Raw genomic sequence first — 15,946 nt, 5'->3', positions numbered from 1 at the left:
GTGTGTCTATGGCCTGCTTCTGGGGGAAAGTCTTTTGGGAAAAGGGAGGGATGGAGACAAACTCTGCTCATCTCGTGTGGGGTATCTGGGGGTGGGGAAGTCAACCTGAAGGGACAGTGAGGTTGAGAGGAACCTCTGCAACTTTTCTGGGGACAACCCTCAGGGTGTCACCTGCTCACAGCTCTGGGACGGGACTGGAGAGTGAAGCCTCCTCAGAATACTGGGGATGCAGAGATAAGAGCTTGGCATCCTTCATAATGGTACGCCTGTGCCTCCAAAGGCTGCTAAGGTTGTAGATGCCAGAATTGTCTCGTGTGGGCAATATATAGCCAGAAGAACCAGGTAGGATTTCTTTTTATTACGTTACTGTGTTTCTGAGAAAGCTGAAGGGAACCTCTCCTATCTCCACAAGGTTTTAATGCAAAGGCTAACTCTCTTCATCCCTCTCATATAGTTCTGATCCACACCTTGATCCTACTGGGCTGGTGGACCCTAGTCAACTGAGTGGTACAGATTTGGGACAAACTACTGCCAGCCAGACCAGGATTTTAAGAATTAATCCTCTAAACCAGGCTCTCAGATTGGCTTAATCCCGGTCCCTAAAAGTGAGTTATGTAAAATCAATGACTCTTTTTCCAAAGCTAGCCCAGACGCCAGTGTACCGTATTCTGGTTTGTACCCCTGCAACCCCACTGCGCAGATGTAAATGAGAATGGCTTTTAGCATCAGGTTTTACATCACTGATGAGCAGGTGGCTTTGCCACAAGTCTCAGAGACATTGATGTCTTCACCAGGTTGAGCTGATACTAGTGCTGGTTCTCAGTCTCATGCTTCCGTACCTGTTACTGTGAAGCTCTTGAAAAGATATTGACTTTATTTGGCATGATTTAGGGAATTCAAACCAAGCAGCAGGAATAGCCGGAAAAATCTTCAGACTTTATGGACTATAGAACTGGAAATTACTTCCCTTTTGGGATGTTTTGCCTTCCTCTCCCTGGTGTAAAGGGCGGCCTACCTCTGTCCTTTCACCTATGAACTGTAACCAAGTTTATTGATATGAAGCTTTCCCTCAAATCCCTCTAACCTGGTGGAGATTCATTTCTGAGGCAGAAAAGACTGACACAGAGGGGAAAACAACAAGTTTAGGGTGTTCTGGATGTGACTAAGGAACACCCCTGTTGGTAAAATGGGCCTGGGTCATATGGTGGGTAGATGCTTCACTGCATCACTGGGAAACTCTCACTAGATGTCTGGCATTTATTTTCTTATAATTAACCTAGCATAGGGCCATAGAGATTTTTACCAGGAAGAAGAACTAGTATGAGAGGTTTACCGGTTGTATTATTGTTTCCCTGCACATAGAGAGGGCAGTGGGTCAATTTCAGTAGTTTTCCTGGTCATCACTGGATCTTCCACCATTGACCATGGCCAGTGTGGGTGTCCCAGCTTGTGGGGAAAATCACGGCTGATAGTTTGTAATATTTCCTCAATAAAGGAATTATTTAAAGAAAAAAGGAAACAAGGTGAGCCTCTTTTTTTGTTCGTTTGGTTGGTTACTTTTTTTCACAAGCCATCACTGAGAGAACCACACGACATTCTATTCACAGTGCAGCAGGTGAACACTGCCAGAGCAACATGCATGAGTGGTAACCCAATGGATGTTGTTGGTGATGAGTTGACCAGCTCTCCACCAACCATACTGAAAGCTCAGACCTCCACATATTGACCCCAGGGCAGTAAATGACCCACACATAAGTACCATGTGAAGTGCCCTAAGGTGTCTGCATAGGGCTAGAAGGACACATGCCTTATGGGAGGCCTTGACCTTTGTGGATGAGAAATAGGATGCCAGGAAGGGCATTTCAAATTAGACTAGACACCATCGTGTAGGAAACTGAAACAATGCCCTAAGTATGGGTGTTTTCATCCGTGAGCCAAATAAACTGCACATTCATGTCCCACTGAGGGAGCACAACGCTCTATGTAAAAATGGAATCTTCCTTTGGTACCACCAAGATCTGCCTGAGACGCCATGTTATGACTTTCTCAAGGACACCTCCCAAGAGATGCCTTGCAGGTAGTTTGGGCTGCCAGCACTGGTGTGGGCTGCTGACAGTTGTTTTGGGTTTGGATAAGGACCATGGCATAATCCCAGCTCTATGAAAAAAAATGGATTTATCTGAGGATTGAACAAAACCAAATCCTCACTCCCCAGGAGCAAAACAGCCTTCATCCTTTCCTCCCTAAACCCATTAAAAAGGCTTCCAGATAATAATAATAAAATGTTTAAAATCCAAATAATTGCCCATTCTCCACTGCACGGATTTTGTGCAGAAAACCACATCTCTAAGCATTCACTGAGCAGTTTCAGTCACCAAGTGAAAAGGATGCCCACTAGGTCTGATTTTGCCTTCAGGTCTATACAGTAAATTCAGTGTGGTCAAGCTGAAACCAATGGAGTTAAATCAAAGTAAAAATCACATTAAAAAAAAGATCCAAGCTCTGTTGACTTTTAAAAAGAACTCTCTTGGTCTTTCACAGTGGTCAGGTAGGGCTTGTCTTGAAACAATTGCTGTCCTATTTCTAGCCATGCGCATTGTTTCTCCAGATTTCAGGAGGAATTTGGCTGTGGGACCTTTTGTTGATCACCTCCTTGACTCACTGACTATCTGTGTGTGTCATCTGAGCATCAGTTCAGTCTCCAGCATTCGGCATGGCCTGTCTGGAGGAGAGATTGAGATGGGTTGTGTTGGGAGCACTGGTGCAAAAGTGCGTATTTCATGCATTGATGCCACTCATGGAGCTAATTGGTGCTCAGCATATTCTAGTATGGTGGGAATGAGAGAGTCTTCGGGGCCGGAGCAAGCATCTACTCTGACATAAGTGTCCTGGGATGTTTATTTGTCCTTTGAGGACATGATAGTTCCCATGAGAACTTCTTCAAGAATCCCAGGCTGCAGGGAGCCTGGTGTCCCCACAGATGGAGAGTGAGGAGAGGAAAAAGACCAGGCTGAAAACTGAGCAACAGGACACTCAGTATCACACATGCTTTATCTGTTCACTTTCTACTAGCAGCCTTCCTGAGGAATGAGTATTTACTTACCACCACACTTAGCTACCCCTGATCCCATCCAGGGCCAAAGTGATGCAACCAGGTAGCAGCACATGGGACCAGGTTATCAAGCTGAACTCCAAGGCATGCTTGGAGACAGTGCCCCCATCTAATTGCACGGGAGGCGATTACAGCCCATTGCTGTCCTTCCTAAAAGGATAGCTCACTGTTTTTTTCTGCTCCAAGATTTCTGTCTCCTCTGCTTCAGTCTGGCCTCTTCCCTGGGGAGCTGCAGTTTCAAAGACATTGACTTCCTCCAAGTCACCGCAAAAGTACAAGTGGGAAGCAGAGATCTGGAGAACCTTCCCTACCAAGTCACAAGACCTTACCCTTCTTCATCATCTGAAGAACAGGATAAGATGCTTTGCAAGTTGAATAAGATTCAGACTGTTCTCATTTCTACATGTGTGTTGGCCTCTGAGGAATGAAACAGGCTGAACAGTGAGGGTCTGAACATAGAGGACAATTTCTACTAGGAGAGTAACAGGGTTTTGAAGTCATGCAAGAAAAATCCGTCATCGTACTTGTGCTGAAGTTCACCGGCCTTTAGACATGTCTGCAGAGCAGAAAAACAGTTCCTGCAGGAGAGCTGGAAAGAGCATTGATGTGAGCTCACTTTGCAGAGAAATGGACTTTAAATAGGAAACCAAACATTTCAAGACCACACTGGGTGGGTCTCTGAGCAACCTGATCTGGCTGAAGATGTCCCTGGTCATTGCAGGGGGGGTGGACTAGATGACCTTTGAAGGTCCCTTTCCAACCCCAAATATTCTATGATTCTATGCTATTGTCAGCTACAAGCTAAGCAGCCTTGTAAACTAGTTGTTCCTAGTCATTTCTCAAAGTGTTGGCCTTGGGTTCAGCAGACAGAAATAACTAAGAGGCTTTTTGCTGCCCAGGTGAGCTGTGGTGCATTGTGCATAGTCAAGGGCACACGCTTCTTCAGCCGGTATTGCAGGGCCCAAAACTTCCTACCCAAAAGGTCAAGGAAAACTGGAGCTGCTTTTTCCAAGGTTTCAAAACAGGGTTCTAATAACTTTTTGGGTTTTTTTTTATTTTCCTGAGGATGGTTCTGGTCAATGGCAAGTTGAACATGAGCCAAGAGTGTCCCTCGAGCCAAGAGGGACCTGTGTCCTGGAATGGCCAGCCGGGCAGGGAGGGGATTGTCCCGCTCTGCTCTGCACCTGGAGCATTCACTGTGTGCAGGGCTGGGGACACAGGGTAAAAAGGAGATAAAGCTACTGGAGAGTGTCCAGAGGAGGAACACAAAGTTGGTGAAGGGTTTGGAGGGGAAGCCGTATGAGGAGCGGCTGAAGTCACTTGGTTTGTTCAGGCTGGAGAAGAGGAGACTGAGGGGAGAGCTCATGGCGGCTCCAGCTCCTCACAAGGGGAGGAGGAGGGGCAGGACTGAGCTCTTCTCTTTAGTGACCAACAACAGAACCCAGGGAATGGCAGGAAGATGTGCCAGGGGAGGTTTAGGTTGGACATCAGGAAAAGGTTCTTCACCCAGAGGGTGCTGGACACTGGAACAGGCTCCCAGGGAGGTGTCACGGCCCCAAGCCTGACAGTGTTCAAGAAGAGACTGGACAGCACCCTCAGACACATGGTGTGAACTGTGGGGTGTCCTGTGCAGGGACAGCAGTTGGACTCCATGATCCTTGTGGGTCCCTTCCAACCCAGGACATTCTGTGATTCTATGGTGTTTATGGTTTTGGTGAGTGCATGATGAACTGATGACTCTAACACAAACTGGTTTATGATTCTTTAACAGGTTGTCCAGAGAGGTGGCACACTTTTCCGCATAGGATGCTTCAGCTACGGAATTCACCTCTTTCCCCTACACTTTTTCTGTATTTCCTCTGTTTTGCAGATGGTTTGCCTTTATTTTTCTAATAAAATAGCTGTACTAAAAAAAGCTGTTGGATTCAAGTTATCCCAAATGGGATGGAGGTGGAAGAGGTGACAGCTTGGGGTGGAAGCATCCACCTGGGACCAGGACACCAACATCAGCATCATGACAGATCTGAACAAGGGATTATGTGAGACTGAGGTTTCGCTGTAGGAATCACTGAGAAAGGACTTAACTTTCCAGTTCTCTGGAAAAGCATTTGGAAAAGCACATGGAAGATCCTCACTCATCTTGATGTGAGTGTGCAAAAATCAGTCATTCACAGAGGCAAAATACAGGTGAAAACCGTGACTGATGAGAAAAGTTGTCTCGAAGCACCTGGTGCATCCCGGTTGTCTCCTGCTCAGATCGTTACTGTTTGCTGGTGATTGTAACTTTACAAACAGGAGCTCATCAATGGGGAATGACCAGCAGGGCAGGAAACAAGGACAAGGTCTTGTTCATGTTCACACCTTGCATGAGCATCCTAAAGCCACACGTCTCCAGCCCAATGCCGTGCTTCTCGGGACATGAGAAGACCCCTTTTAACAAGCAAGAAGTAGAGATGGTGGAAAAGATACAAAACACTTGAACAAATCCTCTGCTGGTGCACTCAGCTAAGATGCTGGTGCCCAGGTGCTCCAGTTGCCCTCCTGTGGTTTTCCACAGATCTTAATTTTGCTTTGTGGTTTGTGATGGCACCTGTGCTACACATTTGGGGACCTCTCCGAGCCAGGTGTGTATCACAGACCTTTCACTGACACAACAGGATATTTCTTTCCTGTGTCCCTGAGCTACTTTCCGAGCAATTCTCACCGACCAGGTGAGTTGCTGGATCCTCCAGCCTCCATCAATCCCCATTTCTGTTCACACCAAACAGCCAGTCGAGAGAGCAAACTTGCTCCTTCCCCCTTGCATTTGCTATTCAGAGCAAAATGTTGTGCTGCTGTGTTATTTAATCAAGTCAAAATTCATAGGCAGCATCTGTGCAGAAGATAAAATGTTTCAGGACAGTTTAGTCCTTTTCTTATCTGAGTGATTACGGTTATGTAAAGACTTTTCTTTCAAACACAGAGATGGAGTTTCATAAGCAAGGGACCAAAATAGTGCCAAGTAGCCAACCGTCTACCCTTGATCACACTGGATTAGTACAATTAATCTGTAGGTATTAGTGACCAGCAGGGTTTGGGCTGGAGGATATAATATATATTTATTATTTAATATCTGATTTCCCCCAAGAGGCAGAGAATTCAATAATGGGATTTTCATCATTATATTTTTGCAAATGGGGTTGCAGGATTTGGAAAATTACCAAGGGGCTCCTGATTAGAGCAGGAACAGTCAGCAAAAGAGAGGAATGAGACCTCTGCTCATTTTTTACAACTTTTGAGGATTATGCAATTGGGAATTGCCTTCTGGATAAGCGTGAATTGGCATGGGACCTCAGCCAGGACCTGCTGGAGTTAGTGAGAGGGTAGCAAATATCCACCAGTACAACCAACTCAAAAACCGAACACTGCTGCTATTGCTGCCTAACAACAGAGGAAACCAAACCTCAGAAATATGGAATTATTTACCTGGGAGAGGATCAGGAATCCTTATTCTTGGGCTCCTGTTCAGTTGCTGTAACATCACGTCTCATACAAATACCCCTTTCACTGATGTGAAGCCTTTGAAGAAAGAGCAGAGCTTTGCGCTGTTCCCAAATTGAAAACTGAAAAGGAAAATCCCCGGCAAGCTTTCTTTGCTTTGTGTTTTGGGGAATACGCACTGAGGGTTTCTTGCTTTTCTTGCTGTAAAACAGCTGTATTTCTCATCAGTTTATAAATGAAGACGTAGAGGCCTGATCTGAAGCAGCGCCTGTTTAACCCGATTACAGAGCAATTGGCCCAAGCGCTGCCCTTAGCACTGGATCAGTTAAAGGTTGGCGTGGATGGATTTAGCTTCTGTGGGTTGATTTGTGTGCTGACCGCTGGGAAAAGAACTGACTGTGATTCTTCCCACACCTCCAAGTCTTCCCAGACCAAGCAATGACCACCACAAGGTGCAAAGCACAGCGAGGAAGAACAGTACAAACACACCGTGAGCTTTCCCCGCAGTAGCTATTTTGAAGCTGTCACCTGCCAGTTTTATTATTCACCAGTTCTTATATTAGAAGAGAAAATGAACCTTTCTCTTCTACTGCCCTTCTTCACACACTTCCTAAAAGTGGGGATGACTCTTAATACTGTCTAAATTCAGAGCTGGAGTCCGGCCCATGTGCGCTGAGATATTAAATAGAAAGACCAATTGGCTTTGCCAGTGCTTTTCATTTTTCGTAGCTTTACGAAACGAATGAGCGATGTTCTCCCATCCCCTTGCAGGGGACACAGCCGCAGATTACAGCAGAAAGTGGAGTGTTACGTGATCAGCCCTCGGTAGAACATGGAAATCAGTGTTGCAGAGCCATGCGGAGTTAGATTGAGGTTCAGCAGCCCCCGCTTATAAATAATAAACTTTGCCGATCTGGCGCAGAAGGTGAATTGCAGGTCACAGCAAAGATAGGAATCAAAAAGGTTTAAGCTGAATTTCCAAAGTACATCTGTTGGATCTGTCTTTGTTAAGACAAGCCTGTCATCTTCAGCTTTTTTTTTTTGGTAAAAATCAGGGGGATTTTAGCAATGCATAGGCTGGGCAACGCTCACACAGGCAGTGTTGTCTGTGCTCCCCTCCCCGGCATCCCTGTCCATCAACGGAGCAAAACTGGTGGTTTTGTGATGCCCGGAATACCCACTTAAGATTGAGACTAAAGTGCTCCAGACTCCCGATCACAGGGATGCTGAGGAGGTTACAACCATCTGTGCTGTAAATAATTACGTTTAATCAGATGGATCCCCCCAGCTCCATAACCTCATGGCGGGGGGATCCAAACTTCACTCTTACACCCCAGACATGCGCTCCCCTGAAGAACAACTATCAATTACATTTCTAAGACTTTCTTACGATTGTCGTCCCGCATTAAAATCCACATTGCAACAGCATTTTCAGCCACTGAATTAACAAAGAGCTTTAGAGGCCCAGGGCTGCAGCAAAAGCAGAAGAGTTAAAAATAAAACACACAGTTTCAATGTCTAAAGACCTTCTTGCACTCGCTATTTTCGGCCTGACAGCACCCTCTTCTGGGAAGCGGGTGCTGAAGGGTGCACCCTGCTCAGCTCCCAGCAGCTCTGAGCATCAGCAAACAAAAGGCAGAGCCCTCTCCGGGTGGATTGAAGCAAAATGGCATTTAGACAATCCCTTCCGAGTGATGGTTTGCAGTTTGCTTTGAGGAGTTTGAAGATCACTGCGTGATCGAGTGCTGGTCAGAGCCCCAGCACGTGGTTGCTTGGTAGACACCAGGTGATGGGTGCAGCTCCCAGTGGTCAGGAATCTGCACAGACACTGTCAAACCCCAGCAAATCACTGCTTTGCATCGCTGGAGCAGCAGGTAAAATCTGCACCGTCCTGGTGAGGACTCCCCTAAAACTTTTAATTATGTCCTCAGACATATCCCAGCCTTTTTTATCGGTTCACAGAATCACAGAATGTCAGGGATTGAAGGGACCTCAAAAGCTCATCCAGTGCAATCCCCCCATGGAGCAGGAACACCCAGATGAGGTTACACAGGAAGGTGTCCAGGCGGGTTGGAATGTCTGCAGAGAAGGAGACTCCACAACCTCCCTGGGCAGCAAAGCACCTTTCTTACAAATCACGTGCATAGTAGTCAGGACAAGAACATGCATTTTCACCTTGGTACATCTCATAGTGACAGCAGCTGTGAAATAAGAAGGGGAGGAGCAGCTCAGCTGCCCAGGGGCACCAGGCAGGGCTGGGGCAGCCACCATCAGCATCTGTCTGCAGCACTCCGGATTCCACCTCCTCCAAAATCATAGAATCATTTTGGTTGGAAGAGACCCTCAGAATCATCGAGCCCAACCATAATCTAACTCTAGCACTAAACCATGTCCCTAGGAGACTCATCTCTGCATCTTTTAAACCTCTCCAAGGATGGTGACCCCACCATGTCCCTGGGCAGCCTGTTCCACCTCTGGCCCTCAGCAATGGTGGGAGCACCTCAGTTGTAGCTCGCGTTGGTCAGGTCTCCACCTGAAGGGATTTAACATAGTGCAGTTGGTTCCAAGGCTTGTTTGTATTTTAAATAACAAGGTTTTAAACTGCAAACGACACGCGGGGCTTACCTGCATCCTTTGAAGGCCAAGCAATGAAGTGGAGACACAACTTGCTAATTAGTTCCTGAGTGACGGCTTCTCACTCATGGCTGCACACTTTTATCTGTTCTTATATTAAGGAAATAGCACTTGTGTTTGCTGGCAGCGTGGAGGTGTTTAATTACCTCTTTCAAGCACATAGAGCAGCAGGGAGGTGGACAAAGAGGAGCTGACCTGCGTTTCCAGCCACTGCTCAAAAGACGATGGTGGGATCCAGGGCACGCATCTCCACAGCTTCCACGTTGCAGGTACCTGGAGCATCCCCAGGTCAAAGAAACACCCTGGTGTGTTCACCCTGCTCCAGGTCAGGCACCTCTGTCCATCAGCCCCTTCCAGGGAGACCCAAAAAACTGCCAGTTTCACTCAAGGACGCAGTTTGAAGAGGAAGAGGACAACTGAAAGTGGTACCTGCACGCCAGCTGTCACCACCAGGATGTATTCATGCAACCAAGCCCAGCAAAATGAAACTAAACAGTCTGCTGGACAGGACAAGGGGTGATAGTTTTAAACTAAAGGAGGGGAGATTCAAGCCAGACATGAGGAAGAAATTTTTGACACTGAGGGTGGTGAGAGCCTGGCCCAGGTTGGCCAGAGAGGTGGTGGATGAACCATCCCTGGAGACATCCCAGGCCAGGCTGGACGGGGCTCTGAGCAACCTGAGCTGGTGAAGATGTCCCTGCTCATGGCAGGGGTGGCACTGGATGAGCTTTGGAGGTCACTTCCAACCCAAAATATTCTACGTGTGTCCTTCATGTGCTGGACACAACCCACCTCCCATGGCAGACAACCACAAGGCTTAGGAACATCTCACCCTTTGGACAAGTTGTGTTTCAGTGTTGTGTTCTCCTCCCGCACCCAGTGCACCTCTCACCCTCTGAAGTGCCTGATGCTCACTGACATTGAAGACAAGATGTTCTCCTTGATGGAGTAAAGGTCTGATCCAGTTTGGCAATTTCGGTGTTGTTTTTTTTCCGACAAATTGAACTCTGTGTTTGACCAGCCAACCGTATCTGTCAAGGCTACCTAGAAGCAGTGAGAACTAAATTTAAGCAGAGCTGTCATATGCTCCAGTGCCTGATTAATTATACAATGAAATAAAAATGGAATTTTGTAAAATAAAGGAGGAGGGGGAAAGGAAATATTCACTCTGCTTTAGAAGGAAATATTGCTGCAGGTTTTATTAAAGATGCCACAGTTAATCACATCAGGAGGCTTGAGGGTGTGAGGTGGCTTGTTGTGCTGGGTACACACAATGCAGGAGGGTGGGACAACGTGACAGGGAGAGATAAGGGAGCTGGCAGCCCAAACAGTTATTTGTTCAGGTGAGTCCATGATTGTTCCTGAGATTTGCAAATGTGATAGGAGCCAGCTACACTATGGATTATTTTTATTATTTTAGGAACTAACTGCTTACGCAAGGCTCTAACGCAGCTAAAGCATCTCAGAGGAGGTTTATGCAGCTGCAGCCGACGGTGCCAGCGGTGGCAGATGCTTTATTTACACCAGGGCTGAAGAAAAGCGGGGTCAATCCTTCCAATTTAGTTATCGATGAGATGCACCAAAACTGCAACAACTGCAGCCGGCACCGGTCAACAGAAAGGACTCGGTTCTTCTCCACAATGCCCGACCACGTCGCACAACCCATAGCTCAGAAGTGGAACGAATTGGGTGACGAAGTTTTGCTTCATCTGCCATGTTCACCTGACCTCTCACCAACCGACTGCCAGTTCTTCAAGCATCTCGACAGCTTTTTGAAGGGAAAAACAGCAGGATGAAGAAAATGCTTTCCAAGGGTTCGTCAAATCCCAACGCACGGATTTTTACACTATGGGAATAAACAAACTTCTTTTTCTCCTTGGCAAACTGTGTTGATTGTAACAGTTCCTGTTTTGACTAATAAAGATGTATTTGAACCCAGTTATAATGATTTAAAATTTATAGTCCAAAACTGTGATTACTTTTGCACCAAACTAATGGGTGCGAGACTTCTCTTGACCGGTCCAGGTCAGGCAGGTTTAATGCTCCCGAACACTGGTGACATTCTATGTGGGTTTGGATTTCTCCAGCACCTGGAGAAGTCAGAAGGTACCTGGATCTTCTCCCACCTGCTTAGGGCAGCCTTGGGTTTCAGTCTTGATATTGCACGAAAAAGCAACAGTGCCCCCTGCTCTCCGTGCTCCTCGTGCCCTCAGCCCAGCAAACCAACCCTGCCAAGCAAGAACACAAACCGGAATGGGATTTTCCACCCTCTCTGTTCTCCTGCTGTAACACCCACAGCCATAAGGAGGAGGGGGAAAAATAAACTAACGAACCAAAATTTCTGAAGAAAGCACAAGGCTGCATGAAGGCGGAGAAGCAGGCATATATAATGGTGGTTTTATTCGCAACACCTTCAACTTGGACTGCAGTTATTTCAGTTTTTAAAGTTAAATTCAGGCAGCAATTGAGGAGAGAAAAAAAAATGAACAAACAGTCCCTGTGTGCACAAACAATGCAGTTTTGAATAATACATGATAAGTTTATTTCATATTAACATGAACAGTAAAAAGTGGACATTTGATGGGATTTTAACTTCAGGTCCTTTTCTTTATTCCTCTATTGTGTCCTTTTTGCCAGTCTCTTGTCCCTCAAATTGTGGATATTTCGCCTCGACGTCAGCCCAGGTTAGATAACCGTTCGCCAGGTCACGGATGATGGCAGGAAGTTCAGAGATCTGCAGGCAAAGTCACAATGACATGAAACACAAAGTCAGCAGAATCTGGTTGCTCTGTTGGTTACTTGGGGAATATGAGTAATTTTTACATCAGCAACAAAACAGGTGCAAGATACCTCCCTGCAAGCTCATTTTTGGGGAGGAAGAAAAACATTAATTAGGAGGATATCTTAAATCACAGCCTGTGTCATCTTGGCAGACTGCTCAGTTATCCACCATGAGGGAAATCCAGCTGTTGCTGTGGTGGATCACAGCAAGGTTCAGTCCTGGTGGTGTTGTAGAATCATTTTGGTTGGAAAAGACCTTCAAGATCATACAGTCCAACCATTAACCCAACACTGGCACTAAACCATGTCTCTGAGAACCTCATTTACATGTCTTTTAAAGCCCTCCAGGGATGGTGACTCCACCACTGCCCTGGGCAGCCTGTTCCAATGTCTGACAACCCCTTCCAGGAAGAAATTTTTCCTAATACGGAAGCTAAACCTCCCCTGGTGCAACTTGAGGCCATTTCCTCTCATCCTGTCACTTGTTACCTGGGAGAAGAGACCAACCCCCTCCATGCTCCAAGCTCCTTTCAGGCAGTTCAGAGATCAGAAGGTCTCCCCTCAGCTCCTGTTCTCCAGCTGAACCCCCCAGGTCCCTCAGCCGCTCCCATCACACTTGTGCTCCAGACCCTTCCCCAGCTCCGTTCCCTTCTCTCAACTCGCTCCAGCACCTCAAGGCCTTTCTTGGCGTGAGGGGCCCAAAACTGCCCCCAGGATTCAAAGTCTGGCCTCACCAGTGCCCAGTACAGGGGACGGTCACTGCCCTGGTCTTGCTGGCCACACTGTTCCTGACACAAGCCAGGATGCTGTTGGCCTTTTTGGCCACCTGGGCACACACTGGCTCATGTTCAGCCACTCTCAATCAACACCCCCAGATCCCTTCCCCCAGGCACTTTCCAGCCGCTCTTCCCCGATCCTGCAGCGTTCATGGGGTTGTTGTGACCCCAGCGCAGGACCCAGCACTTGGCCTTGTTAAACCTCATACAATTGGCCTCAGCCCAACGATCCAGCTGGTCCAGATCCCTCTACAGAGCCTTGCTGCTAGGCAGGGATATTCTGCCTTGTGGTGCCTGTGGATTCAGAAAGCCAGACGCAACCCAGCAAATGCATTTACACAGCAGCCTTCACTCAGGAAGAGGCACTCTAAAGAGCAGTGCAATCAGCACACGGCGTGGCTTTCAAGTAAAGTAACACCTCTGCTGTACCCCAGGAAAACAAAAGCCTCTCCTTACTTGAGCAGCAGTGCCAGCACCTTCTGTTTGACCGCTATCCCTCCCCTGGGGGTTTCTCAGAATAGCTAAATTGCCTACGAGAGCTGGAGGCAGCTCCCGCGCAGATCAGAGTCGTTGCTGGATCAGAAATAGCAGGTAACGCTCTTTCCCAGCCCATCAGAAACAATCTGGGCTCTGTCAGCACCAAACCCCCCTGCCCGCCCTTTACCTCGGCTCGGATCTGGCGCATGGAGTCGCGGTCTCTCAGGGTGGCCGTGTGAGGCGTCCGGTTAACGGTGTCGAAGTCGATGGTGATGCCGAAGGCCACGCCGATCTCGTCAGTCCTGGCGTAGCGCCGGCCGATGGATCCGGAGGAATCATCCACCTTGTGAGAGATGCCGTTCCTGGTGAGGGCTTCAGCTGCAAGAAGCAGGGAAGAGGGGGTCACCAGGACTCGCTGCATCCTCAGCAGGCAACATGATCCCAGCAGAGGCCTCCCACAGCGCTGCCTGAATGATGGACCACGCGTCGTGGTTTCAAGGAGCATCACTGACCATCATGTTAATTTTCACAAGGTTTCAGCCCTTGCCAAGACTCCAGGCTCAAACCCACCCCACAGGTATAGCTACTCTCACAGCTGTCCACATTGCATCACTTGAATCTCACCCAAAGAGCAAAGTCACCAACTTCTTCAACCTGTCACTGCAGACCCACAGTTCTGCTTCACCTCAAGAACACGCTGCCTTACACGTGTGCAGGGGCATGTCCAGCACGGGGAGGCGAGGTCCTGAGCAGAACTGACGCTGACAGAAAAGGTGCTGTCTGACACACAGCCTGCGCTCCTATCCTTCATGTGCTCACTTTCAGATGGTACCAGTGGGCATTTTGACAGTGTGCTTGGAGACTCAGCAGCTCTGGGACTGATTTACTAAATTAGCTGGCCAACAAAAGCCAAGAAAAGAATTTAAATAAAAACAAACAGTAAATGAAGCACTGCTTCTGGCAGCTTCTCCCAAGCAGTGGGAAAGATTTCTTCTTGACACAAGGAAAAAAAAAAAACATCTTTTAAAGAATCACAGAGTGGTTGGGGTGGGAAGGGACCTCTGGAGATCATCCAGTCCAACCCACCTGCTCAAGCAGGGTCACCAGAGCAGATCACACAGGAAGGTGTCCAGGTGGGTTAGAATGTCTCCAGAGAAGGAGACTCCACAGCCTCTCTGGGCAGCCTGGTCCAGGCTCTGGCACCTCAAAGGAAAGAAGTTTCTCCTCATGTTCAGATGGAATCTCCTGTGTTTCAGTCTGTGCCCGTTGCCCCTCATCCTGTCATTGGGCACCACTGAACAGAGTCTGGTCCATCCTCTTGACACCCACCCTGGAGATATTTATAAACACTGATGAGATCCCCTCTCAGCTTCTCTTCTCCAGCTGAACAGCCCCAGCTCTCTCAGTCTCTCCTCATAAGAAAGATGCCCCAGACCCCTCAGCATCTTTGTAGCCTCTGCTGGTCTCTCTCCAGTAATTCCTTGTCCTTGGTAAACTGGGGAGCCCAAAACTGGACACAGAACTCCAGATGTGGCCTCACCAAGGCAGAGCAGAGGGGGAGGAACAACCTCCCTCGACCTACTGGTCACACTCTACTTAATGCCGTTGGCTTTCTTGGCTACAAGGGCACATCGCTGGCTCATGGTCAACCTGTTGTCAACCAGAACTCGCAATTCTTTCTCTGCAGAGCTGCTTTCCAGCAGGACCATCCCTGAACCAACACTAGGAAGGGCAGGGAGTTGTTTTTTTGAGGCTAGACTGAAGAGTTTGATAGGTACCCAAAGCTGCCTGATACCAACCAACTCAGCTGTTCTGGTTTGACGGCTCTGTCTCTGCACATGAGAGCCAGGTGATCCTAATGCTATTTTCTCCCTATAGCACCGAGGAAGAAACCTTTCCTCCCAGTGCACATCCCCATCGGACCCTCAGTGCTTAATACACTTACACAATTCCTTGACAAAAGGCATGAATTCCTGATTCTGGCTTAGCGGAAGGACGGAGCACTTGAACGGTGCCACAACAGCTGGGAAGCTGAAATACTAAGGGGGAAAAGAAAAGAACACAAATAAATACAAGTTTAATGGTTAGGCCAGATTCTTCCCTCCTGACAGCCACATATTACCTCCCACCAAAAGAGGTCTACCAGAGCCCTTCCTGATGAAAAAGAACCTCATTTGAATTGCAGAAAAGAAGGGTAGGGGGTTTTTCCAGAAGATTCAGTATTAGGTACAGTCCAAAGGGAAGAGTTCTCACAATCATCTCGCTCCCTGTTTGATTCCCACAGAGACTCTGCACGCACATGGAGTGTGTGCAGCTCAAAGGTTTTCAGAACCCTCCAGAGACACCCTCAGAAAAGAAAAATGTTCCAAAAGGGGGAAAAAAAAAATCTTTCCAGGCAACTAGCAAGGCCTGTAAGGGTATAGAAGTGATGTACTAGAAAGAAGAGAATCACAGAATCCCAGAACGTCAGGGATTGGAAGGGACCTGGAAAGCTCATCCAGTGCAATCCCCCCATGGAGCAGGAACACCCAGATGAGGTTACACAGGAAGGTGTCCAGGCGGGTTGGAATGTCTGCAGAGAAGGAGACTCCACAACCCCCCTGGGCAGCCTGGGCCAGGCTCTGCCACCCTCACTGAGAAGAAGTTTCTTGTCAAATTTAAGTGGAACCTTTTGTGTTCCAGTTTG

General features: G+C 47.8%; 1 protein-coding gene across 1 annotated transcript in view; it reads right to left on the bottom strand.

Moving 5' to 3' along the window:
* Positions 1 to 11,606: 11,606 nt before the first annotated feature.
* Positions 11,607 to 15,946, bottom strand: part of GARS1 (glycyl-tRNA synthetase 1) — a 29,913-nt gene continuing 25,573 nt past the window's right edge. Inside the window, exons 15-17 of the mRNA XM_082046852.1 lie at positions 15,206 to 15,299; positions 13,448 to 13,638; positions 11,607 to 11,960 (exon numbers count right to left, since the gene is read on the bottom strand). Coding sequence (XP_081902978.1) covers positions 11,835 to 11,960; positions 13,448 to 13,638; positions 15,206 to 15,299 — 411 coding nt within the window. The 3' untranslated portion in view covers positions 11,607 to 11,834. The remainder of the gene's footprint in view (positions 11,961 to 13,447; positions 13,639 to 15,205; positions 15,300 to 15,946) is intronic.

This window comes from Streptopelia decaocto (genome assembly GCF_964273445.1).
Source record: "Streptopelia decaocto genome assembly, chromosome: 2".
NCBI lineage: Eukaryota > Metazoa > Chordata > Aves > Columbiformes > Columbidae > Streptopelia > Streptopelia decaocto.
Note: the sequence above shows the minus strand (reverse complement) of the source record. Positions and strands in the feature narration are given on the sequence as shown.